The sequence below is a fragment of the Citrus sinensis genome, chromosome 6 (assembly GCF_022201045.2).
Source record: "Citrus sinensis cultivar Valencia sweet orange chromosome 6, DVS_A1.0, whole genome shotgun sequence".
NCBI classification, from domain to species: Eukaryota; Viridiplantae; Streptophyta; class Magnoliopsida; order Sapindales; family Rutaceae; genus Citrus; species Citrus sinensis.
The window spans coordinates 23,183,938-23,210,523 of NC_068561.1; the positions used below are offsets into that span (position 1 = coordinate 23,183,938).

Below are 26,586 nucleotides of genomic sequence, written 5' to 3' on the forward strand. Positions count from 1 at the left end.
TCAATTCCTATCAAATTATTGTTTCAATATGTATGATTAACCATTGCTTATATGGTGCTATGTATTATTATTATTTTCTTTCACTGACCCTTCTATAGAATGATTCCTTAGTTTAATATGTAAGTTACTTTTATTCCAATATAGACACCAAGGTAGATTTCTCATCGCAGCAACCCAAATATTAGATAGTAATAAACATGAACCCTTAATTAAATCTGTTAATGGGTTGGTCTGGATGAGTTGGGAAGTAGATTACAAGTTTGTCAACTTACACAAAATTTAGTTTTGAAAGCTCATCATAGTTTGCTAATTCTCCAGGTTTTCAGGATCAATTAATAATGATAAAATTGAACTTTAAGTAAAAGCAAAGCTCAATTGATCCCTGAAGGCGAGGCCGAGGCGGGGGTTGAAAAAGGGCAAAAAGAAAAAAGATGGTAGCTACTGGATTTGTGGGTTAATTAAGTGGGCCGAGGTTAGTTTGAACCTACTGGGCTAGGAGTTCCATACATCTTACAGAATTCAGTCCACGTGCAAATCACGTGAGATAATGACAAATCAGCTTCCGAAATCAGGTGATAGTGAAGTCCAATGGGAACAGAGATTTCACGTGTTTGGTCGAATCATTTTCCACGTGTCGAGATACTTAACGTAAGCAACTTCTAACACGTGGTCAAGAAACTAGGACGGAAACGAGAACGAAAACTTAACCTGTCGTTTGCAGATTCCCTTTTGAAACGTTTTCTGTTTGCTTTTAATGGAGATCATACATTCATATTCTCACAAAAAACAATGAAACGATTGTTCATATTATCAAGTATTACAAATTCAGTAGTTTTAACGTTCACTTGAAAAATAGTAAATCCCGTAACATCCCATGTGTTTTATCGGTTTATTTAATAAACCTTCCCATTTTAAAATCACAGATCATTTTTTTTTTTTCATTGGTGAAGCGTGAGAGAAAGTTTAAGTGTGATGCGAATATGCCAATCCATCCGAAATTTCAATGAAACAACGTGCTGACTTATGTTGTAACCAGACAAAATCATTGCAACTGTGAGAATTAAAATGAAACGAGAGTGCAAGAATCAGTAAGTAGTCACTTCACACTTCCTTAATTTCACAACTCAAGTTGGTTGCCAGGGTTGATCCGTTGGATGCATACTGCTAAATCTTAAATAATTGTAACAATCGTCCACTCAACGGTTTTAGAGACTGCTCTAAAATAACTAGAGCTGGGTTATAATTATGTCAGTGTCAAATTTAAATAAATACATATATAACTCCTTTATTATTCTTGTTAAAATATTAAAACTCGTATATGGTTTGTTTATTACTCGTGTTTACCTCTTTATATAATATAAAAAAAATTAAACTTTAATTTAAAAATGTCAATATTATTCTTTAAATATATGTCATAAATAAGCTAAAATAAATTAAATATAACACGAATAAGTTTATAATACAATATAAATATAATAAGAAATAATTAATTTAGTGTTTAGTATATATATTAGTTTATTTTTATATAATATTATTATATATTAATTGATATTTGTATCATAAATATGTAATTATTGAGTTTATTCAATACATATCACGTCAATATTTTCAATGTAAACAATAAAAAATATATCGTATTGTATACATAACGATAATTATGTCATAAACCCATTATTAACGTCCCTAATTATTGTACAGTACAGACAGAAATTATAGAAGGTCGGTAGATCAACCACATTATTCCACGTTGCTTCAATAATTAACACCTCCAATTATAAGGGTATTGTTCTATTGTACGCAAATTTCTCAATTTTTGATTTTGGTGACGCCCATCACATCAAAGGAAAAATATCTCCCAGCTTCGTCGTGCATATCCTTAACAGTGTTCTTTTTTTTTTTTTTTTTTTATAGTCCATCATACTAGAAATCTTTTCTTTCTTCACTGCTCTGTCCACGTGTTGGCTGCCTCCCTTGTTAGATTTTCTGATCAAATGTTCATTTTTAAATAAGGCAGGTAACGTTAGACTGTTGAAATCCGATGAATCATTCACATTTTTTCAAAATAAAAATAGAAGGAACCAGTCTCTTCCGAGACATCCGATCAATTGAAAGGGACCACAAGCAAGAAAGATTTAAACCCAAAAAAGGGGTTTTTTTTTGGGTAAATTTTTTTTTTTCTTTTCTTTTTTGTGATCATCGGTGAATACTAAAAGAATTGATAGGCTATGTTCAGAAGTTGTGATTAAGTGTAAGATTAGATTAATTATTTATTATATGTTTGACAAGCTTCACTTTGAATTAGATTATAAAATTAAATTTGATTTTTTTTTGTTTTTAAAGAATTTAAATTTAGTTTTAAGATCGTAGGATTAGCAATCCCAATTTACACATGAATTTAGTTAGAATTAATTTTAAAAATAACTCTCTAGTTAATCAACCATTACTTCTATATCTAATGTAATATTTAATTTAGTAATCACTATATTAAAATTAATTATGAAAATTAATAATATCAGTAGTCGGTTGCTTTATATCACTCTAAATAATTTGCTAACTTTTTGATAAAATAAAACATATTGAAAATAGGTAATTATGACTACCTAATAACTAAATTTGCTATATATTTAATTTTTTATTAATCGTCTCTTAAAGTAATTTTAATAAGTATTTTATTATTAAGCATTCATGAATAGTTCATATTTATGTTTAAATGTCAACTTAAATGTTATTTAATATCATTTAAATATAACTTGACATAGTCTAATTTGATATTGAACTAAATATAAGACAATATCATATAATACAGTCTAATCTAATCAAATTTAATCCATTTAAATCCTAATAATTAGTTTAATCTAATCATACGTGTCAAATGTAGCCATAATCCCTCTGAACTTTGTAAAGCAAACAAAATTTAATCCATTCATTCTTTTTTGAGAGAAATTATATTTAGGTAGAAATGAGAAAACAACAGCTTGAATTGAGTGATGCTCGCGTAGTATCTAAGAATATCAAATCAATGCATGTATTATATCCAATATTAGTAATATTATTTAGAAAAATTATCCCCCGACCACCTTAAGAATATCAAAAGTGCAAATGCCCACTACAATTATGGATAATATCACAAAAGCTCGTCAAGTTTTATGTTTATATCATCTAACTATTTTTTTCCCATTAATTCGGATGTCTATCGTTAAAAATTTTAAGATAAAAAACTATTTTGTCCTTGGATTCATTTAAGAAGGGATTTTAGGAGGGTTTAGAGGTAAAATATTCTGTAATTTGAAATTCCTTAATGGTAATTAATGGAGTTGATGGAAAAGTAATTAGTTGATATAAAACTAAAACTTAAAGCGATTTTGAGATTTATTAAAAACGTCTAGTGACTTTTATATTTTTGATATTCTTACCATGGATGGGGCCAATATCCCTATTTATACTATGCTTCCTCAAGAACTGGACTCGGATTATTTACTATGTTACTATAATCTTCTTCTTTCATTTTAGCAGAGGTTTTGATGTGATGAAACGAAGAACTGATATCAATTCAAAATCAAAGAGAGAAGCGCTCAATTTTTAATTTTTAATTTAAAAATGTGTAGAAGACCAATAATTATGGATTTGATAATAATATAGTAAGATAAGACAATTCGAACATGTGGTATAATTTGGTTGAACGGTCTCCTTTCTTTCTTAAATCTCAATGCCTTGAGAGAATAGAAAAGAGTGGTCACGGTGTAATATTGAAAATTCAAACGCTTGATATCGAGTAAGAAAAAGACATGCAAATTGTATTGTATGCATTAATTTAAGAGCAACACTGGAAACCCTACAAAATAATTCAGAAAAAAAAGGACTTTTAAATTGAGTGCATTAATTATCCTGTAGGTTACGGTTGTCCATCAAATTTCTCTTTAAAATAGAAAAAGACATCAAAACAATTATTTATATATGTGTGTGTGTGGGGACATATATCCTCCATTAGTGATTAACTGTTCAATATGCCCTTACTTATGTTGAATCATTTTAGAGAAACACATATACATGCCCACCTGTTGAAATAGTAACAAATTCAGAATCTTTGTTATTGGATGATTATTCTTTGGTGTGTACCAATATGCTCATTTTAGATATGCCTTTTACTGATCACAAATAAATTAATTTCTTCTAATCCCACCATTCTTATGCCCAAAGTAGGCTTTGAATGAGTCTCAAGTCGTTTTAATAACCTTATAACTTTTAGAGTGTTGCTTTAATTAGAATAATCGGAAGACCAACTTGCTTTGCTTTAACTTTAGTTTACCTAAAAAATAAAGAAATACATTTACAGCTGCTCATTCAAAAAAAAAAAAAAGACCAATCAAATTGTAAAACATACACGTAAATCCTAAGTGAAAGGTAACGTATACAAGAAAAGCTTCAAAGATATAGAACCTTCTTTACAAAATATCTAAGCCCTTTAAAAGAATTCATCCATCTTTTTTCTTTTTTTTTTATTCTTCTTCTTCTTCTTCTTCTTCTTTTTGGTTTATTTTTCCTGCTTACATAATTATAGCCTAAATGCTTCAAATGCATATGGAGAACTTGTACTCAAAGAACCCCGCACGTGGCAAAAGTTGATTGAGAGCTGAAAAGAAGAACCCCATGACCCCTCCCGCTCTGCTGAGATTATAAAATAAATTAATTTGCTTGGCTTTCCCTTTTTTTGAGCATGAAGTGCGTTGTTCGGGTGATGGCGATGACTGATGATGATGCATCCAGAGCGGAACATATTGTTTTCATCATTTTAATTGAGCAATTAATTCATGCTTTTAGCTAGCATCATATTTTTGGTGTCATTTGAAATTGAAAGAACGAGAGATTAATTAAGATATGGTCCAAATTGGGCTCACCATACAAGGGGGGTGGGGTTTTAGATCGAACTTAGTTAATATGCGTTGAACTACCAAAAAATATATATATGTATATATATAGACACATACACACACATACATGATACATACATATATACATATACACTCTTATACCCTCTTCCTTTCTCTTCTTTTAGTTTTCTTGTCGAGGTTTGTGTTTGGCAAAAAAATATTAGCCCTTTTTTTCACGTTGTCAATTACATCTGATCGATGAAAAGAAAAATGAAAAACAAGAGAGCCGAATATATTCATTTGCTGATAATTGTTAAAAAGAAAATATTCGACGTAGGGGCCATATATTATTAATAATTACAATCGCAGTACATATTTGAAATAAAAAAGAGCTTTTTTTTTTTTTTGAGTCTATTATATATAAAAAGGAGTTTTACATGCAACATGCAAATAAAATCAACGAGGCCGCACTGTTGAAAATGAGAAGGTTTGAAGTTTATTCGTTTGAACGAAGCGTTCGGCAAGGCAACAAATGCTGAGTGAGGGGGAGATGCATATACTTTTGTTCGGATTTTACTCACGTGGGCTGTGGCTGAAAATGGCCTGCATGTGGAGGAAATTGTGGAATGGGAGTCATGCAGCTCAAGAAAAAGTAGCCCATTTCTTAACGTTGATTTCTGATTTCTTACTTTTCTATTTTGTATGACCATTTTAACAATACCAATGCCATTGTCGTTTCTTTCCTGAATTAACACACTTAGTTATAGGAGTAAATGCCGATTATGAGTGATAATCAACTTAATTTGAAGCTTAAATTGTTAGGTAAGTGTCAAACATTAAATGTTGAGTTAATGCTAATGGGCCCTTAATGTAAGATCTAGGCTTAGTGAATTTCAATTGAGATCGATGTAAGTTTAAATTTAAGATTAAGATCCGTAATATTGACTAATTAAGATTACGGATCTTTTAAATGAATTCATACAAAAGTAAGGTTATGAGAATTGTTATATTCTAACAATACACAAATATACAAAATTGCAAATATGAATACAAAATTTATATGTCCAAATAGTGTGAGATTTGACGGGTTGTTAATTATTAGGCTTAATACAACTATAGTCACCAATTTGTACAAATATTAGTTGCAATATAAAGTTATTAAGATCTGAACCTCTAAATTAATCTTATAATACTGCAATTTAAATATATAAGTTTAAAACATGTGGAATAATATCATTCATTCCTTTTTCTTAATCAATGATGTTAGACCTACGAATTGTCTAAAAAAAACTAATTAATATATATATATATGACATATGTTATTAAATTAAATTTAATAATTATTTAAATGGTGGTTTTATAGATATATATATATATATATATATACATATACACACACATGTTGCTCAGGCGTACTCTAGAATTTTTCATATTTTATAAACTCTTTTTTGGCCGTTGAAAATTTGTAGTAATATAAAAATATAAATAAAAGGGTAAAGGCACAGTCGTTTTCGTCATCATTTTAATTAGGCAACCAGAACCTGGATTCTAGAGCAAATCAAAGCCTAAACGCAAACGAAACCAAACACTTAAATAAAATTTAATCATTTAAAAAAAAAAACTACCACCTTAGAAAGGCATTTTAACCAACACCAACTGGACCCCCCCCCCCTCCCCCAATCCTTTTTTTTTTTTAATTTTTTTTTAATTGTTTTAATCCGTTGCTTAACGCCAACACCACACCACAACCAGACACATATAACAATAACACAAACACCACACTTCTTTCTACGTCTCTCCCTCCTTTGAATCATCCGGATTTTTTTTTCTCTCTCTCTCTCGTGTCAAATCCCCTCGAAACGAAAACAGAAACAGCAAACTAATACGGTGCCGAGCCAGCAGCCGACCCGATGGACCGCGCCACAGACAATCTCTCCACCGCCTCTTCATCGTCCGACACGAATCCCGACACCCCGCGCGCGTGCTCCCCTTCGTCTTCCTCTTCGTTTTCGTCTTCATCTTCTTCTGCGTCGTCGGCCGTCCATCGCGCGCTCCACCTCATCCAATCCGACGACCCTGATTTGAAGCTCGAAGCTGCCAGGGAAATCCGTCGCCTCACCAAAACTTCTCAGCGTTGTCGCAGACAGCTGGCTCAAGCCGTTCAGCCGCTCGTTCTAATGCTCCGAGCTCCCGACTCCGACCACGAGTCCGCTCTCCTCGCCCTCCTCAATCTTGCCGTCAAAGACGAAAAGTACTTTCTTTATTTCTCTTTCTCTCTCTCTCTCAATTTTTTTTAAATAAACTTGCGAGGGCTTAGCTGCAAAAAATTGCAATACAATCGAATCGGTGAAAGCTATTATTGAAAGTATGATTTTTTTTTAATTTCTTGAATTTTGTGGAGATTTCTTGTTAGCTGTGAAGTTTGGAGTTTAGTTTTTTTTTTAAGTTCCTTTTTCTTTTTTGGTGTTAATTTTGAGGAGATATTGTGATGATTATTTAGTTTATTAAATATCATTTTTCCTCCTATTCATAAATTTGGAAAAAGAAAATTCAGCAACGTGACTAGTGAGTCCAATTTTTTATTCTTTGCTTCTCTCTCTCCTCTTTTTTTTTTTTTTTCCAATCGCTTTACTTTCTTCCTTCATACCGGATAAAATATTTTCCTGTAGGAATTTAAAATAATAATAATAATAATATTTAGAAGTTTAAAATTTGTATTTATAAATTGAAGCTGTTCTTCCTTATTTAAAAATTTTGTTATTTCTTGTAGACAAAAAATAATGATTTTTTTTTTTTAATGATGGTCATGAAAGTGTCGGTCGTTGGAATCACGAACGTTTCAGATAAAGTAGAAAACAGTTTGATGCTTTAATTGCTGATGAGAGTCGGGAGATAGATGCATTTGTTGTTTGTTTCACATGTTAGAACTTTCTTTTTCCCTTTTCCCTTTTACTTTCCTGTATCTTTAACTTCAAGTTATCATGTTTTAATAAACAATAGTAATGGCTTTTGTTTGGTGACGGGAGAGGAACCTCTTAACCTTCTTGGAGAGTTAAAACGTTTACCAAAAGACTGATATAATAAGATTAATCTATGAAAGCAATAGGTATTTAATACTTGTTGAGACAATATAGAATTCGTTTCAATTTCTAGACGTTCATCTGATTTTAGCTTGGCTGAAGACCAAGAAAGTTCATGTGGTTGCTTGAGTCTGAGATCTGTCTGTCATCTTTTCATTTCAAATTACTCACGAAATTCTGGGGACTTAACTTTTTACTATAGAAAGGTGTGAGTGAGAGTGAGTGTTGGAGATTGGGATTCAAGTTGCTAATCCGCTATATGGCAGGTCGATATGCCCTGTCCCTGTTCTTGCATGTTTTGTCACTGCTATTTAAACCTGTGTCTGTTTTATCCCGCTCTTCTTATTGAATGCTTACAGGGTTTCAAAGTTTTGTAATTTTAGTTTTTTTTTTCAGTTCTGTTATTTTAATATGATCCGTGTGGAGGTTGATGCTGCCTGATTCATAAACCTTTTACTTTGCTAGCTGATTAATATGCATAAATTTTTGTTTTCCATTGAAGTGTAAAACTTGCTCGTTCCTGATTAATTTTATTTCCATGTCTTATCTTGTAGGAATAAGATCAAAATCGTTGAAGCTGGAGCCTTGGAACCAATCATTAGCTTCCTGCAGTCACCAGATTTGAATCTACAGGAGTATGCCGCTGCAGCTTTGCTCACACTATCTGCTTCTTCTGTCAACAAGCCTTTTATAAGTGCTTCTGGTGCCATCCCTCTCCTTGTGGAAATCCTTAGATATGGTAGTCAGCAAGCCAAGTTTGATGCCGTAATGGCTCTTTCAAATCTCTCAACGCACCCAGATAATCTAAGTATCATCCTTGGAACAAATCCCATCCCTTCTATTGTTGATTTGCTGATATTCTGTAAGAAGTCTTCAAAAACAGCTGAGAAATGTACTTCCCTTATAGAATCTTTAGTGGGTTTTGATGAGGGCAGAATTGCATTAACATCTGAAGAAGGTGGAGTACTAGCAGTAGTTGAAGTGTTAGAAAATGGATCTCTACAAGCTCGGGAGCATGCGGTTGGAGCACTCCTTACGATGTGTCAGAGTGACCGATGTAAATATAGAGAACCAATTCTTAGAGAAGGTGTGATCCCAGGACTCCTTGAGCTTACAGTTCAAGGAACACCCAAGTCTCAGACGAAAGCACGAACACTTTTGCAGTTACTGAGGGACTCACCATACCCAAGATCAGAGCTGCAACCTGATACGCTAGAGAATATCGTCTGTAACATAATTTCTCAGATTGACGGAGATGAGCAATCTGGAAAAGCGAAAAAGATGCTAGCTGAGATGGTGCAAGTTAGCATGGAGCAGAGCTTGAGACATTTACAGCAAAGGGCTCTGGTATGCACACCAGCTGATTTGCCTATTGCTAGTGTTACCTCCGAAGTTTCTTCAAAATGATGTTTTGCATGTCTTTTCGTGAGGTTTGTGAGATAGAATTTTCCACTGTAAAAAGATTTGAAAAATAAGATATAGTGAAAAATGCCAGTCCAGGCCATTGTGGTGGTATTGAGTCGGGTGACTGGTAAGTGTCAATAAATCATATTTTTGGAGTTTGTTTGTAAAGTAACTCTTTTATACCGTTCTATACAGTTACAACAGGTTTCTTTTCTCCTTTACCATTGCTAAATGACCTCAATGTGCTGTGCTGAGGAAGTAACATGACTTGATTGTTCAATGTTGCGGAATATTGTAATTTGTTGGCTGTCATCGATCAAAAAGTGCCGACACATCATGGGTAGAAAATCTCAGGATCAAGGTCAGATCACAATACCGACTTCAGATGAGGTTCTGAGGATTGAAATGTTACAAACTCGTAAATATGACTTAACAAGAAACCCTGCCTGCACACTACTACTGCATATTAAAAATAATAATAGCCTGAAACAGGAGCTCTTTTGAATTTTGATCAATAACATCCTTTTCTTCTTTATGACTGTTGGGTTTCATGAATTTGATAGGCCTGAAGTCGGTGTCGGTCTGGTGTCTGATGAATTAAATTTGCTTGTTTGAGGGTCAAAATCTGTTTCATTGCAGGCTTGAGTCTCATGGAAGTTAAAGTTAGGTTTAAAAAAAAAAGTTGGTGATAAAGAGTAGGAAGTTTTTTGGTTTCTAGGTTTGGAAGTCGTTGCACAGGTTTGTCTTTTAATGGTTTTTGTTTTCTTTATTACTTTTGACATCCGATTGGATCTATATCGTCCAATCTGTAATGGCTAATAATACATCATTTCTTGTGCATATAACAGTGGTCGCACTTTTAGTGGTCGAAAATATTGTTTTTTTCTTTTACTCCTTTTGTTTTGACCACCAAACTCTAATTTTCCATTAAACTAATTTTTGAAGACCGGAAGATTTTTAAATTGGGTTGATTTTCATTTTACCCCTAATAAATGGATTATTTTTAAAAATACTTGTAAACATCAATTTAGCTTCCAATTACGGTTAAGAAGATAATAATACTTTTTATCAGCGTGCCCTTTTATTTGCAAATGATAAATTAATGTTTATAATAGTTTAAAATTGTTTTAAAAATAATCAGTTTAGGAGGTAAATGGAAATTAATTCTTTTAAATTCGGCACCTCATAATTATGGCGAAATTTATTTAAAAAAGAATTTGTGTGGGTTAAGGTGGTGTATTTAACCAATTAACCTCTGACCAATAATTAAACAATGTCACTTTTTATTTTGTGCGTCCCACAATAATAAATTAGAGGGTCTTGGACTCACCAGACAACAAACATCATCGAAGAGTCAAAATTGGCGAGACCCATTTACTTTGCCATGGTCCATTGAGCAAACCTTAACTGGTCCGGCTACCACTGGTGTAGCTTGAAGCGGTACGCAAATCACAGAGTACATTTTCGAAGTTGATAATGCAAATCCGATCGTCCGATGAATTTGATGGGAACACGAAATCATTATCGCGTTGAATGTCAGACAAATCTTAAAATGACGGCTCAAATACTTGCATCAAAGTAAAACTTCCTGTGAATGACAAATGTTCAAAATATTCAAATCTTCTTGATGATGTTCCTTTATTTATTTTGCAGCCACCATGCACGGGTCAAGTAAAACCGTAAAGGCTGATCATGACATCTTTGATTCAGTCGTATATTTTTACTATTTACGAAGAAATTATTGACATTGTCAAATGGCTGCATGATTAGGGGAATTGAACCCAAGCTTCGGATATAGATTCTTCCTCCAACTCAAAAACATTTCTTGGTTGTCTCCAAATATAATACATATATCATGAAACTTTTACCACGTGAAGGATAATGATATCTGGGCTTCTAGACCAATTTTTATGATAATAAAGGATAAGATGGTTTGAATCCATCATCCGCTTGCGTTTGATATTTTCATCTGAATTTTAATTGGAATCATGGGAAAAAGGTGAAATTTTAAAATTCAAAGGTTACATTTTGGATACAAGTCTCCAAGGGAAGCCAAATCACCGATTTTATCTCACGAGTATCCGGATTAAAATTATAACCACTTTGACTTATCTTCAAGCCCCCCCTGGATTATGGCTACGTCAACTCACATTTTCCCCGTGGAAGTAATGCTACCACTTACGTACGTATCTCTTCAACAATTTAAACATAGTTCTGCATAATCTTGCATCCATGGATAATTAACTATAACAATGGCTGCTACAAAGATCGATGGCATTGAAGAAGAAACAAACCAGCTTGCAAAAATGGAAGAAGGCAGACTTACAGAAACCAATGGGCATGCTCCATCTTGCCTGTCACATTCATTTGTTACCATCATTCAAAAGGCCAGTTAATGCCCAAAATACTCACATTCGCTTGTTACTTCATAGTTTATTTATTGGCACAACCGGTTCGGGTTTTTATATAATGTTTTTCCCGTTATTAAATTATTCGTTATCTTTTTGATCGATCAGATGATCGCAGAGTTAATTGGGACGTACTTTATTATATTTGCCGGTTGCGGGGCTGTTGCCGTGGATAAAATTTACGGAAAGGTGACATTTCCAGGCGTCTGTGTGACGTGGGGTTTGATTGTTATGGTCATGATTTATTCACTAGCCCACATTTCCGGGGCACACTTTAATCCTGCTGTTACCATCGCTCTTGCCATTTTTCGACAGTTTAAACGGCGGCAGGTGAGTGCTGTGTTAATTAATTCATTCAAGGCAAATGTTGTTGTAAAGCAATTGACATGCGATTGAAATTGAAAATGTTTTGTAGGTTCCATTGTACATTGTGGCTCAGGTGGTGGGATCGCTCTTAGCGAGCGGTACTTTGAGTTTAATGCTTGATGTAACACCACAGGCTTATTTTGGAACCGTGCCTGTTGGATCCAATGCCCAGTCTTTTGTTGCCGAAATCATCATCTCCTTCCTCTTGATGTTTGTCATCTCCGGCGCCGTCACCGATGACAGAGCTGTGAGTACACATCATTATTCTCATATCTAGCTTTTTAAAGATTTTACATGTTTGAGTATTAATTAATTTTAGATGGCAATGTTTGATTGCAGATTGGACAATTCGGAGGAGTTGCTGTCGGAATGACCATAATGTTGAATGTCTTCGTAGCCGGGTAATTTATCACACACAAATTATATATGCTTATTGAATCCTGTTGTATAACATCAATTAATTTAAAAAAATACTAAATGTGGTTTAGTTAGAATCAATAAAGATGTAGATCAGTGTAGCTAATTGAAATTTGTCGTATTTTAGGTTGGTTTTCGAATTATATGATTTTTAATTCTGACACTGTTAAGTTTTCAGTTTCTTCATTATAGCGTAGATTCTGCAAAACTAGCATACGCTATAGTAATATGATGAAATTTTGTGAATTACAGGCCAATTTCAGGAGCTTCGATGAATCCTGCAAGGAGCATTGGCCCAGCAATTGTGAAGCATAAATTTAGAGGAATATGGTTGTATATAATAGGGCCGGTTATTGGAACGGTGACAGGAGGATTTGCTTATAACTTAATTAAGATTCACCGACAAGCCAACCAACTGCACATCAATTCCTCTGTAGTTTAATGCGCTGTTTATGTTCATATTTTAAATTCCTATTTAGTATTAAGAAATATTCATTGAGAAGCTTGAAATCATCTCTGCTTTCAACTAACCCATATTAGCTTGAAATCATTATTTACATTTTAAATAGAAGTTTTATGTTCCATCATTGTCATTGAATTTATACAAAATTTATTGTCACTGCTAAATCAATGCATCTAATAAGTGATAAATGCTATCTTCTCCTGGTTTGCCCCGTACAATCGGATTTGGTTGTACCCACCAAGTGTATTCGTGAAATTGAGTATTCTGGTGGTGGCATCCGCTAGCCATTTTATCCGAGAAAACGGTACACATCCAGGATTCTGATATTTTGAGAAGTTTATCGTTTCACATATATTTTGTGCAATTGTGTTTTAGTGTTCCCTTGAGACTTAAAACGACGATAAAAGAATGTGTTTATGTTCAACCGAAACTTGTATGAATCTCAAGTGCATTATTTACGATACAGTTTCTTACCATATATAAATGCCCTACATACAATGTATACCAAATTTTCAAGATTCACAAAAACATCATTTCATATGAAAGGTGATTATGAAGTTGGTGAAAGATGTACAAGCTATCTGATAAACATTTTTATTGCATGTAATTGTAATGGTAGTTGCAAAATGAATAATAAATCATCTGCAAAGGAAAAAAAAATCAAATTTGATTATTTTACATTTTGCAAGAAGGGAAAAAAAAAGGGATGGAAGAGCCAAACATACCATTACCTCCAGCTCCAGGTTTTACAACAGAATATGCGAGTCACAAGCGTAAGTTGACTGGAAAGCACTCGAGAATTGAATCACAGAATCAAATCCCCTTGCCGATATTAACCGTCTAGCTGTCTAAAACATTTTGCCGATCGACATTAAACATTGCATCTCTTAAACACATCTCCTATTTAGTATTATAATTAACTAGTCTCAATGATCATTTTCCTAGGTGATTATGATATTATGAAAAGTTTGTCCAAGTGCTTGTAGCAGTCAAAAAACCTTATAAGAGCAATACATTGCAGGAAACATACATCAATTATCAACATACTGAAACTGTCGGTTAATGTTTAAATAATCATCTCTAAAGTTCGACAAAAGCCAAAAATGGAAGATTGTAAAGGGCAACTACCATTTCATATTCAGGGATCCAGAAGCCATTAGGCCAGTCTAGGATTCAATTCAGATGAGTTAACTACTCTGTTTTGAAAATGCAATGGAGGTCAACTCTTCCAGTCTTGATAGAACTCCAGGTCAGAACTTCTGTGGGACCCAATCAACCTGGCGAGCGAAAGAATAGAGAAAACATTCTTATTATTACCATATCATCAAAATATGTACCTAGTCTTCATCAAACTTTATCTTCTTTGGAGCAGGCATGACATAACCCACCTGCAAAACAGCCTAAATCATGAGTCAATAGAACATGCTTAAACTCCTGGCAGTCGAGTTGTTATTGTGTCACTGGATTGCTTCTCTTCTACAGCAGACAACGGTTAAAATAGTAAAAGTACAGCCATGTATCGATATAGGGTAAAATGAGTATGGTTTTTATCCATGTGTGTCTATTTAATGACAATTTTGAAAAACTAACAGAACAACAACAAACTGAACCAATCAACCAGCCTGACTTGTTGACCAACCTAAATCGCGTAATGCAGTTTGGCCTACGTGTCAACTAGATGAATAAATCTCAGAATTCTGAAGACTTCAAATTCTAATACTTATGCAAGAAACATAGGAATTTGTCTGAAACCAGCTTTTCCCGCCAGAAATTAATTAATTAATTAAGAAAAGGGGAAAAAAATGATCCTCACAATTTCAGGGCATTCATACTCAATACTGGCTGCCTCTATCCTCTTTCACCGCTTCTGATCATGGTTCAAGATATTCTCCATCAACTTCTTGCATTCTTCCAAAGTTCTTACCTGGAAAATCATAGTGGAGAAGTGAAAATTCTTGAAAAAGGAAGGTTTTCCTATAGCTACCATTTACAGACGTCAAAATAACAAGATGGTGAAAAATATGTCCGTCAACCATAATAGATTACCTTGTTTTGCCGCTTACATTCCACTTGAACCCAATCGAGTGGCTTGTATCCGTGATTAAAACCTCTCCATCTACAAATCAAGGGGGAACAGATTATTGACCGTAAAATGACAACAAGCTTGGGTATTTCCTTTTTCATACTCTAATGAATTTTCAAGTACGAGTTAACATAGAATTAATGATCATAAATTCATACGCCTTAATGCTTGTAGTAAGAGATTATTGACAGCTTACAGCTTTGGATGAACATGTTCTGGAGGAATAAGATGCACTTGCAAAATATGCTCAAACAGCAAATAACCATGCATGGCATCAGCTACAACTTCTGCCACCTGCACTCAGCAAGAGATGTGTTACTAAAAAAAAGACCAAAGAAATATTACAAGCGAGCATAAAAATAAAATCATGCAGAAATGAGTATAACGTCAGGATCACTAAATTCGATGAACCCGAAATGCTTTGATTTTCCAGTCTGTAGAACATCATATCAACAAGTGTGTTAAACCCAAACTATAAGTCTAAGGCCTTATTTGAGATTGAGGTGCTGTAACTTTTAAGCTACTTGTGAAAAAAAAATTATAACTATGAAACAAAAATTAATAATATATAATAAATATAAGTTTTAAATAATCATTTTGATAAAATTATTAAAAATATAATTGATTTTTCATCAATCACCATACAAATGAAAAATCATATGAACATACTTTCTAAAATACAGCAGCTAGTGTTTAACAAACACTTTAGTGTTGTGCACCTTAAGGGAACAAATATTATCAAAGATAGAGTTTAATGTCATAGGATGAGTATTATTTGGGTAGCCCGTTACATTAAGGACCGTCACCTTTTTATTCCGAGCAATTCTTAGTCTCCTGATGGTACCAAATTGGCTAAAGAAAGCTGCAAGAGAAACCAATCAGCAATGCCAATAACTAAAACACATTCAACACCGTTTTGGAAAATGTTTAATATCAATATACCATGCATTTCCTTCTCATAAAACCAACGTGGAATCCGACCAATGTACAATACTGCAGCTTTATTTACTAACGGCTTTTCCTCAGGGAGTTTTCGCCGTGGCCCACCTTCCAGCGGCTTCAATGGAGCATATGCAATAAATTAGACCAAGGTAGTAATAATAATAATTAAAAATATGAAATTCATAGGACATGATAACAAGTAGCTTACCAAGAAATCTGCTGTGTCTTTTCTGTCACTGGAAACTGGTAACTGTGAAGAAACTTCCTTCAAATTCTTCTTCAATGCTTTCTTTTGCTTGGCCCCCATATCACTGCCCGAAAAAACAAGAGGAATTTAAGTGCTGTTCCAAAGGTTCAAATATCTTTAGCAAATTTTTTTCCTCCCCGAAAAATCAAAACTTTGTTCGTATAAACTAGAATGTAGAAACCTTAACACGTGTATAATTGCAAAGAGGAGGAATTTTTAAATTAAAAGGGTTTATTGATTAAACCCTTTTGCGGGTTTAAAAATTGGGCTGGACTAGATTTGAATTAAAATCCGAATTTGAAGGCCCACAATAAAAGCCTATTTCAGTTGAGCAGGCCTTGAGTGTACGCATAGTGTCAGATGGCAATTGTGTTATTTAACAGAAACAGATACAGTGCATCTCTCAAGTGAAGTCATCCGTGGGGGAACAAGATCCTCTCCTAATCTGAGCATTATTGAGTTTTTAATAATCTTTTGTTATATGTCTTTTAGTAGTAGTGTATGATTAAGATTTAATTTTATTTATTTTTTTATTTATTAACAACCAATCAGTAATTGAATTATTTACTCAGAATATGATTAGATCAGGAGAGAATTCTGATCAATCTGTGCGACCTTTTTAGTTTTTGGACATCTAAATGATGCGCGTACTCTCATGCCGGAGACAGACACATGCGTGTCTCGCAGCCATTTGAACATGGCCGTTACGAAATTCCAAAATCCAGGTCAGATGTTCAGTTCACATTGCAACTTGCAAATTCCAATTCCCGTCTCCCAAGTAGAGTTCCAACACAAGTTTGCATTTGTATTTGTGTAAAATTTAAACTGATTTAAATATGCCATATTTAGTAATTGTATTAAAAAATTAAAACTTTAACCTAACATAAATAATAAAAAAGAAACGGATGACTCGACATATAATTCATTTAATATCTATTTAACATGGTTTACCTTAAATTTTTACATATTTTTTAATTAATATTATTTTATATTTAAATAATGTTATGTACTAATATTATAAAATACATATACTTAATAGGAAATTACACATTTACCATTGAAGTATTAAATTTATCTAGAATTTTACAAAATAAAGCATTATAAATGTTCATCCACACAAATAATCATGTTATTAATTAGGTAAATAACTCAAGAACTTCAACTCTAACCCAACAGATACAAAAATACATATTAACCGAACTTTTTAATAATCGTGTCAAATTTTAATAATCCAAATTCATTTATTTGTATATAGTTTATGTCAGATAAACATGCCATGCCATGTTTTATTATATCTAGACCCAACAGCCATTTTTTTATATTAAGAACAAATCAATTAAATAAATAACTCATTAGTCAAATAAATTCTAATTTATATCAAACTTATTCCTTTTTTTTTCCTTTTTTAAGCTCAAGAGAAAAAAAAAATTTCAGAAGAAAATAGCTTTGTTTTGTTTTATCAAATAGGTATTGTTGATGTTGAAATCTGTTCGTCCTCTGCCCGACCAGATCTTTACACCAACGTTTGTGTTATCAACAATGAGGATCTCAATTTCTCCTTGCTTCAACGATCGCTCTAGTTGCTGAAGTTAGACTTCTCATTCTTTTTCTCACTAAGCCTGCGTTCACAAAAATGGATCAGAGATGTCGGTGGTTTTGTTGGCGTAAACCCTCTGATGCCTAAGTTAGCACAAGGTGTTTACGGAAAAACGGTGCAATTAAGGTTCAAATAATTGCTTAGAATTGGCTCACTATTGGTACTGAAAAGGGTCTGGATACAATTTGGCAGAGTTTTCCCTTCTCTCAGTTTTTTTGTCCCCCTTTCTTCATTGATTTCTTTCTATTTTATAGCCGCTGTCTCACATTTTCGTTTACCCTTCATCCTTCTTTTTTCGAGTAGTGGCAGCCCTTCATGAGACTTTAACTGCTACATTGTGGGCAATCGTGGGATCTCGCGTCTCCCTCGACGGTTCTGGAAAATGCGCAACTATCGTGATTCTGTGAAATCGTGTTTTCGTTCTTTGGGGGATGGGTATTGGCTCGGTATATGCTTTTGGTCGGTGTACTTCTGTGGCTTGTACTCATCTCTGGTTGGCTCATATTTGTAGAAGACTCATTTCCAGTGTTCTGCTCGTATCGTTCGGCTGAGGTGATCCACCCCGGGGTGGGGACATGGCATGACCGAGCTGGTGCTCCTAACACCAGTCCCCCAGTTTCTGGTCTTGCGAGTGAAACAAGTTGAGAGTAGAAATTGATAATAGAATATTACCGGCCCGGGGAACTTCTTATTTGGTCTTCTTTTTACTGGGATGGGCCTGATGTTCCATTTTTCCTCTGGGGGGACTCTGACCTGAGCATGGGCCATCATGAGCATGTCCATTGCATATCTGGGCTCACATCTAAAATGGCCTCTTATAACGGTTAGTGACGTGGCATCTCCAGACTCTTCGTATTTGAAATTTGAAACGACGGGCTATCTATTCCTCGATATCCGGTGAGTGAGCTGGCACCCCCTCACTTAAATGCTAATATTTCCCCCTTTTTGCTTCAAATCCCTAGATTGAAATCGTCATCGTTTTGTTATTCGTCTCTCCGCCGTTAATCAACCCCCTATTCAAACTTTGCTCACATTTCCTGCGTCCGGAGTATCCACTTGCTGGGTGTTCTCTCTGTCACGGCAGCGCTCTCAGTGCCAGTTTATTCTAGGTATAACTTTTAACTTCTTCTCTGGTTGTTGTTGGTTGGGTTCTGTGTTGTCCCTTTTGTATCCGTATACTCGAGTTTGCTTTGTTTTCTTTTGGGATTTTGATATGTCAAATCGGAAAAGAAAGTTAATTGCCGATGAGAGTGACGAAGAAACAAGGGATTCAGACCTTAACTTGTCCATACCCACTGATTTTTTACGTCCCTCCGGTAGTGTAGGTCCTTCTTATGGTAGGGATACCCTTGAGTACCCACGTCCCCTGACCATTTCACCTTCCCCTGAATTAGAACTTGTAGGAAGTAAAGGGGGACCTGCGTCTGGCTCGGGTGAGAACCACAGTTCTGGTGGGGTTGGGGTCCCTAGAGAAGTGGGTGATGGTGAGGGGAGTAGTTCCGAGCCGAGCGGACCTGCTAAGAAAAGGAATCTTGGCCATAGGGTGGAGGAGGATTCTTACCCTATTGATTTCATACATTGTGCCACCACCCCCACTGATCTATTTAAGCTTAGGAACCTATACAACATTCCCAATGAGGTTCTCCTTGTAGTTCCTGAAAAATGTGATGTTCTTAGTCGGCCGCCGAAAGGGTATGTGACGATGCACTTGGAGAGTTTCAGACTAGGAGCTCGGCTGCCCCTTCAACATTATTTTGCCAAGATACTGGGCGGTATGCACCTGGCCCCAGGTCAGCTACACCCAAATGGGTGGAGGGTTCTCTCGGTAATGTTTGTGTTGTGGGAGAGGTGTGGGTTAGAGGAGCCTTCCCTTGTTGAAGTGAAGCATCTGTACCAGCTGCGGAGTAGCCCGAGGGAAGCGGGCTGGTACTACTTTATGTCCAGTTCTGCAAAGAGGAAACCGATCACTGGGTTTTCTTCTTCATGTAAAAATTGGAAGACCAAATTCTTCTTTGTTGGAGGAAACTGGTGTCCAGCAGTTCGGTCGCTTGGTGGGGATATTTACCTTCCAACACATTTTGTCACCCCAGGTCGTTCATTTTTGCCTATGTTCTTAATTAAATTGTCACTTATTGGGTTCTTTAATCTTTTTTGCTATTTTAGAGTTGTGGGGTTTGATCGAGGGGATTGAAGACAGACCTTTGCTTCAGGTGGAAACTGCTCTGGTGAATGCGTCTACCTGCCAAGACCTCATGTCACCAACAAACCTGGTCGGTTTGGGTCTAGTGGACATAGCTGTTGGAATGGATAACAAGATCCTCAGCGCGATGAGCAGAAAGCGTGGTCGGGCTTTAAGCAGCTCCAGCAACCCTCCCCCTCCTCTAAAGAAAACCAGCGTTGGTCCTTCCAAGACTCTTGTTCCTGCTCTGCCTCCTCCTCCACCACGTAAGAGTGGTGGGGAGAAAACTTCCGATAAGAGTCCTGAGGTCAGCATCCAGTCTGGGGGTCGATCCTCTCCTCTCCCATCTCGGGATCAAGGTGACTACCTGAGCCCGTATTAGAAGGATTACAGAAAATCGGTGGGGCCCAAGATGGTGAAGGACATCGAGAGTATGGACCTCTCCGAGCTAGCTGGTTCTGTTCAAAGAGTCTCCTTCAGGCTGGCCACCTTGGTTTCGTGTTACAAGAATGGATCCACGCGCCTTGAGAGGAGGATTCAAGCGGACAATCAGGAGTTGAAGAAAGCTGAATCTGCTGATAGCTCGAAGGAGAAGCTGGCTGAACTGAACAAGCAGATCACGGATCTGGAGGAGAAAATTGCTGTTGCTGAGTCCACCACCTCCAAACTTGAGGGTGAGTTGGGTGACCTGAAGTCTGATCTTCAGGTTACTCAAAGTGAGAGAAATACTTTGAGGACCGCCCTTGAGGGAGAAATCAAATCTCTGAGCGAGCAGCTGGCTGAGCAGAAAGGCAAATCCGCTGATGTGGACGATCGGCTGGATGCCGAGTATGACTCTGGGGTTGCTTTCTCCTATAAGTGCATAATGTCTGTGCTTAAGAAAGAATATCCCGAGCTGGACATGAGCAAGTTGGAAGCTGGAGTGCAGCGGTATATGGCAGAGGTCGGCCAGGCAGATAAGGAGCAGGGTGAGCAGGATCAGGTGGAGGCTCCTTTAGATGGGGTGCAGGAGGGGGAAGTTAGGGGATGTGCTTTTGAAGTGAGTCAAGGGTCCGTGCCTCCTCCTCCCGGTATTGCCGATCTTTAGGTCTATTTTTGTATAGACTCTAGATTTTCATTTATTTTGTAAACATTTGAACATTTATAAATTTTTAAATGCTCTCTATTGGCTTTCTTGTCTTATTTTTGCTCATGGATTGTTTCTGCAAATTAACTTGACAATTTATCTGATTTTGCCTGCTGGTTATTTAATGGACCGAGCAGGAATAGACATCCGCTTGCCTTAGTAAAATTTTCGCAAAATTACCTGCTGGTCGTTCGTTGATCGAGCAGGAGTAGGCACTAACTTGCCTTAGTAGAATTTTCGTAAAATTGGCTGTTGGTCTTTTGTTGACCGAGCAGAAGCAGGCACTAACTTGCCTTAGTAGAATTTTCATAAAATTGGCTGCTGGTCTTTTGTTGACCGAGCAGAAGCAGGTACTAACTTGCCTTAGTAGAATTTTCGTAAAATTACCTGCTGGTCTTTCGTTGACCGAGCAGAAACAGGCACTTGGTTGCCTTTGTAAAATTTCTTGCAATTGCCTGCTGGTCTTCGGTGACCGAGCAGGAGCAAACACTTATTTGCCTTAGTCGAATTTCATGGAATCGCCTGCTGGTCTTTTGTTGACCGAGCAGGAATAAACACTTACTTGCCTTAGTAAAATTTCTTGCAATTGCCTTCTGGTCTTCGGTGACCGAGCATGAGCAGACACTTATTTGCCTTAGTCGAATTTCGTGGAATCGTCTGCTGGTCTTTCGTTGACCGAGCAGGAACAGACACTTACTTGCCTTAGTAAAATTTCTTATAATTGCCTGCTGGTCTTCGGTGACCGAGCAGGAGTAGACACATATTTGCCTTAGTAAAAATTTAATAGGACTGTCAACAGAGGGATTTCATGTTGAATTCATCTTTATTGAAATTTGAATGCATTACAAAAATGCGAAATATATGCATGTGTAACACTTCATCATGCATTTAATAGAAATAACTTGTCAAAATGAAGACTTAGTAGAGTACTTTGCTTACTGGAAATACTTCTTTAAGTGCTCGACGTTTCACGACTTCTTCACGTCTCGTCTGTCTGGGTACGCTAGCTTGTAAGCTCCTGGTCCAGTCGCTCGAATCACCATGTACGGGCATTCCTATTTCGAGTCGAGCACGCCATGGTAAGGATCCCTAGTGTTTTAATTCACCTTCTGAAGCACCCAATCCCCTGCTCGGAACTACCTTACGCGTACTTTCTTGTTGTAATAACGCGTGACCCTCTGCTGACACTGGGCCACTTTCTACGAGGCCCCTTCCCTTTTCTCCTCCAATAGGTCTAGGCTCAAGCAGATCTGCTCATCATTTTGCTCCTCATTGAAATGTTATGTTCAATGCGTTCCTACTCCAATTTTTGCTGGGACTACCCCCTCATGACCAAAAGCTAAAGCAAACGGGATTTCCCCGGTGGCGGTTTTGTGAGTTGTTCGGTAAGCCCACAGTACTCCTGGTAATTCGTCGACCCAAACTCCCTTCTTCTCTCCCAGTCTTGTTTTCAGGAGTTTCTTTATTACTTTGTTGGCTGCTTCCACTTGTCCATTTGCCTAGGGGTGTGCGGGGGTGCAGAACTTCAGGTCCACCCCTAGGTTCCGCAAAATTCTCTGAAGTTGTTGTCGAATTGCCTCACATTGTCTGTGATGATGGTATAGGGGATTCCGTATCTGCAGATGATATTCTTCTAAATAAAATCCGTTGTCTTTCTCTCCGTAATTTGGCTGAGGACTCCCACTTCTACCCACTTGGTGAAGTAATCTATTGTTACAATAGCATGTGTTGCTGCTCCTCGGCCCTTTGGTAACGGGCCAATCAGGTCGATTCCCTATTAAGCAAAAGGCCATGGGGACGTCATAGTGGTCAGCTTTTCTGGGGGTTGTGCAGGAACCTCAGAGAAGTTTTGGCAAGTTTTACAGTTCTTTGCCATCATTTTCGCATCCTGGTGCATGGTTGGCCAGAAGTATTCTTGCCGGAGTGCCTTGAAGGCTAAAGTTTTTGTTCCCGAGTGATTGTCACATATCCCTTCATGAATCTCCCTCAATACATAATCTGCCTCCTCGTCATCCAAACATCTCAAAAGGGGCAAGGTGAACCCTCGGCAATACAGCACTCCGTCAAGTAGCGTGTACCTCGCTGCTTGGCATTTTAATTTTCTGGCTTGCCTTTTGTCCTCTGGTAATACTCCATTGCGGATCGGGTCCATCTAGGATTCTCCAGTGCTTATTCTAATCACCTCTACTTCTCCCCCTATATTTGGTGACATCCTCACCTCTAGTGGAATTGACTTAGGTAATTTTGGATCTGCAATTGCAGCCATCCTAGCCAAAATATCGGCTCGGTAATTCTCATTCCGCGATATCTGCTTTACCTCTACCTCTTTAAAGAGTCCGACCATTTGCTTCGCCTTCTTCAAGTAAAGCCCCAACTTCTCTTCCCTTACTTGAAATTGGTCGCAGAGCTGATTACAGACTAGCTGGGAATCTGCTCAGATTTCTACTCTTTCAGCTCGTAGCACGTGTGGGAGCCCGAGCCCAGTAATGAAGGCATTATATTTAGCTTGGTTATTCGTAAGCTGAAACTCGAATTTTACTGCATAGGATACCTCGACCCCTTCTGGGCTTCGTATTACCATTCCTGCTCCGGACCCTTGTTCACTACGCGACCCATCAACCATCACCAGCCACACCCCCTCTGGTTTCTCCTGCTCAATTGCTTGTTCCTCCCGAATCTCTTCCCCTGGTTCAGCTCGGTCAACTATAAAATCGGTCAGAACTTGGGCTTTGATTGCTTCTCGGGGCTTATAAGATAGGTCAAACTCGCTCAACTCCACGGACCATTTTACCAACCGACCATATGCATTTGGTTTTTGAAGCATTCGCCGAAGGGGCTGGTCAGTCATCACAACAATTTGGTGAGCTTGGAAATATGGTCGGAGTTTGCATGCTGCCGTTATTAGAGCCAGCACCCACTTCTCCATTAGTGGATACCTGGTTTCTGCGTTCACTAGGGCATTGCTTGTATAGTATACCGGGTGTTGCCTTCATTCTTCCTCCCTGACTAATACCGAACTGGTAACTCATTTAGAGATTGCCAAGTACAAAAGCAGTTGGTCACCCTCTCTCGGAGTTGATAGTAACGGGGCGCGGGCTAGGTATTCCTTCAGTTGTCCAAATGCCTCCTCGCATTCCGATGTCCATTCCATCTTCCTCCCTTTCGTTATGATTTGGAAGAAACGGTGGCACTTATCAGTGGCTCGCGAAATGAATCGGTTCAATGGTACCAAATTCCCTGTAAGGCTCTGCACTTCCTTAACTGTTCATGAGGACCTCATTTCTATCATCACCCGTATCTTTTTCGGGTTGGCCTCAATCTCTCGGTGGCTCACCAGGTATCCCAAAAATTTACCCGAGCTGACCCAAAATGCACATTTCTCCGGGTTCAGCTTCATTTCATACCTTCTCAGTAATTCAAAGGTCTCTTCTAAGTGCTTCACATGATCTCTCGGTTCCCTTAACTTTGTAATCATATCGTCCACATATACCTCCATAGTGTGATCGATCAATGGTTTGAAGACCTTGTTCACTAATCTTTGATGGGTAGCTCCTGCATTTTTCAGGCGAAAAGACATCACCCTATAACAAAACAAATCCATGTTAGTTATAAAGGTGGTGTTTTCCTCATCCTGCTCGTCCATGGGTATCTGGTTGTATCCGGAAAAGGCGTCCATGAAACTGAGCAGACTATGACCCACTGTTGAGTCCACCAACTGATCTATTTTTTGTAGGGGAAAGCTGTCCTTCGGGCATGACTTATTGAGGTCCGTGAAGTCTACACACATTCTCCACTTCCCATTGGCCTTCTTTACCAATACTATATTGGAAATCCACTCCAGGTACTTAACTTCTCTTATAAATCCTGCTTTCAGTAACTTTTCCACATCGACATTTATGGCCTCTTAGCTTTCCTGGTTGAAGCACCTCCTTTTCTGCCTCACCGGCCTTACTCCTCTCCTGATCGCCAACTTGTGGCAGGCTACCCTTCGATCAATTCCTGGCATATCCTCATGAGACCAGGCAAATATGTCTGCATGAGACTGTACACACTTCACCAGCTCATCTTTTATTGTTTCGCCCAATTCTGACCCGACCTTAACTACTCTGCTCGAGTTACTCTTGCTTACAACAACTCCCTCCAACATCTCGATAGGTTCCTGGTGACCTTTTTTCGAATCCCCTCAGTTATCTAGAGAGGTAACCTGCAGCGTTTCCTTGGCCACTGTAGCATAGCAGCTCCTTGCCATTCTCTGGTCGCCTTTGACTACACCAACAACTCCATTTACTCTGTGCTTCAGCGCCAGATAATGCATGGACATTACACATTGGCTTATCCTCATGAACGGTCTCCCCAGTATCATCTGGTAAGGGCTTTTTTCCTCTACCACGACAAAGTCCAACATCATCGTTCTTTTAAATGGCTTTATCCCCACAATAATCAGGAGTTCGATGATCCCCATGGGAGTTAACCGTCCCCCTCCAAATCTCTTTAAGGATGTATTTGTCCGTTCCAACTTCAAGTCTGCAATTCCCATATCATCTAGGGCCGACTTAAACAGGATGTAAACCGAGCTGCCCGTATCTACCAGTATTCGTCATAATTCTGTACCTTAATCACCAGTGCATCCTTATGAGGATATAAAATACTCTCTTCGTCGTCATTTGTCCACATAATGGGAACTTACAGCACTTTTGTCTTCTTGGCTGCTGGCAAATTGAAAAGCACTTCTTTGCTGATCATGGCGTATTTCTCATAGTTCTTCTGTGCCCTGTTCGAATCCCCAGCCAATGTTGGCCCTCCTGCTATAACACGGATAGCCGGCTGTTCACGTTCTAGATCCCTCTTAACTCCTTCATCCCGTGTGTATTATGATTCAATGACAGGGGACACTCCATCTACATACTCATCCAAGTATCGGTTCCTCACTAAATCCTCCACCTGAATCTTTAGGTCACGACATTGGCTGATAGTGTGACCTTGAGTGTCGTGAAATTTGCAGAATCTGCTCTTATCCCATCGGTGAACAGGTTTTGTTATAGGGGCTAGAGGGTACAGTAGGCCTCGTCCCTCGATCCTTTTATACAGTTCCTCCATGGAGATTTTTAATGTAGTGTAATGTATATATGCCACGCTCTGGTCAACCAATTGAACTGCTCGGCTATCATGGATGTCACCTCGGGCTGGTATGGCCGGTAGCTGCTCTGGTCGTCCAGACCTCGAATTAGTTGCATTTAACGCTCTGGGAGTGTTGTGATAAGGGTGGGCAGCCATCTGCCTGAATTCTCGCTGCCGCTCTGGGTACGAGGGGCGCGGAGGTTGAGCCCGGTTGTGTTGGAACTGTTGTGATCTCGGAGTTATGGGGTAAGGGCGGGACCGAGCTGATATTCCACCCATTACTGAAGA

General features: G+C 37.5%; 5 protein-coding genes across 5 annotated transcripts; 4 read left to right on the forward strand and 1 right to left on the reverse strand.

Moving 5' to 3' along the window:
• Positions 1–6,626: 6,626 nt before the first annotated feature.
• On the forward strand, positions 6,627–9,573 carry LOC102608055 (U-box domain-containing protein 4). Its single transcript, XM_006482079.3, has 2 exons — positions 6,627–7,119; positions 8,503–9,573. Exons 1-2 carry the CDS (start codon positions 6,779–6,781, stop codon positions 9,353–9,355), a joined length of 1,194 nt encoding a protein of 397 aa, XP_006482142.1. The 5' UTR covers positions 6,627–6,778; the 3' UTR covers positions 9,356–9,573.
• A 1,950-nt stretch (positions 9,574–11,523) lies between these two features.
• On the forward strand, positions 11,524–13,159 carry LOC102625545 (probable aquaporin NIP-type). The gene is made up of 5 exons (XM_015531480.3): positions 11,524–11,739; positions 11,869–12,090; positions 12,176–12,373; positions 12,466–12,527; positions 12,796–13,159. The coding sequence occupies exons 1-5, from the start codon at positions 11,605–11,607 to the stop codon at positions 12,983–12,985; spliced, it is 807 nt and encodes a 268-aa protein (XP_015386966.1). The 5' UTR covers positions 11,524–11,604; the 3' UTR covers positions 12,986–13,159.
• Positions 13,160–14,756: 1,597 nt separating this feature from the next.
• LOC102608343 (uncharacterized RNA-binding protein C1827.05c-like) lies at positions 14,757–16,338 on the reverse strand. Its single transcript, XM_015531514.3, has 7 exons — positions 16,240–16,338; positions 16,032–16,146; positions 15,896–15,951; positions 15,476–15,523; positions 15,286–15,383; positions 15,053–15,122; positions 14,757–14,930 (listed from the first exon to the last, which is right to left on the reverse strand). The coding sequence occupies exons 1-7, from the start codon at positions 16,336–16,338 to the stop codon at positions 14,865–14,867; spliced, it is 552 nt and encodes a 183-aa protein (XP_015387000.1). The 3' UTR covers positions 14,757–14,864.
• A 2,750-nt stretch (positions 16,339–19,088) lies between these two features.
• LOC107177552 (uncharacterized) lies at positions 19,089–20,436 on the forward strand. The gene is made up of 2 exons (XM_015531481.1): positions 19,089–19,965; positions 20,039–20,436. Exons 1-2 carry the CDS (start codon positions 19,089–19,091, stop codon positions 20,434–20,436), a joined length of 1,275 nt encoding a protein of 424 aa, XP_015386967.1.
• A 30-nt stretch (positions 20,437–20,466) lies between these two features.
• Positions 20,467–21,141, forward strand: LOC107177553 (uncharacterized). Its single transcript, XM_015531482.1, has one exon. It carries the CDS (start codon positions 20,467–20,469, stop codon positions 21,139–21,141), a length of 675 nt encoding a protein of 224 aa, XP_015386968.1.
• Positions 21,142–26,586: the final 5,445 nt, after the last annotated feature.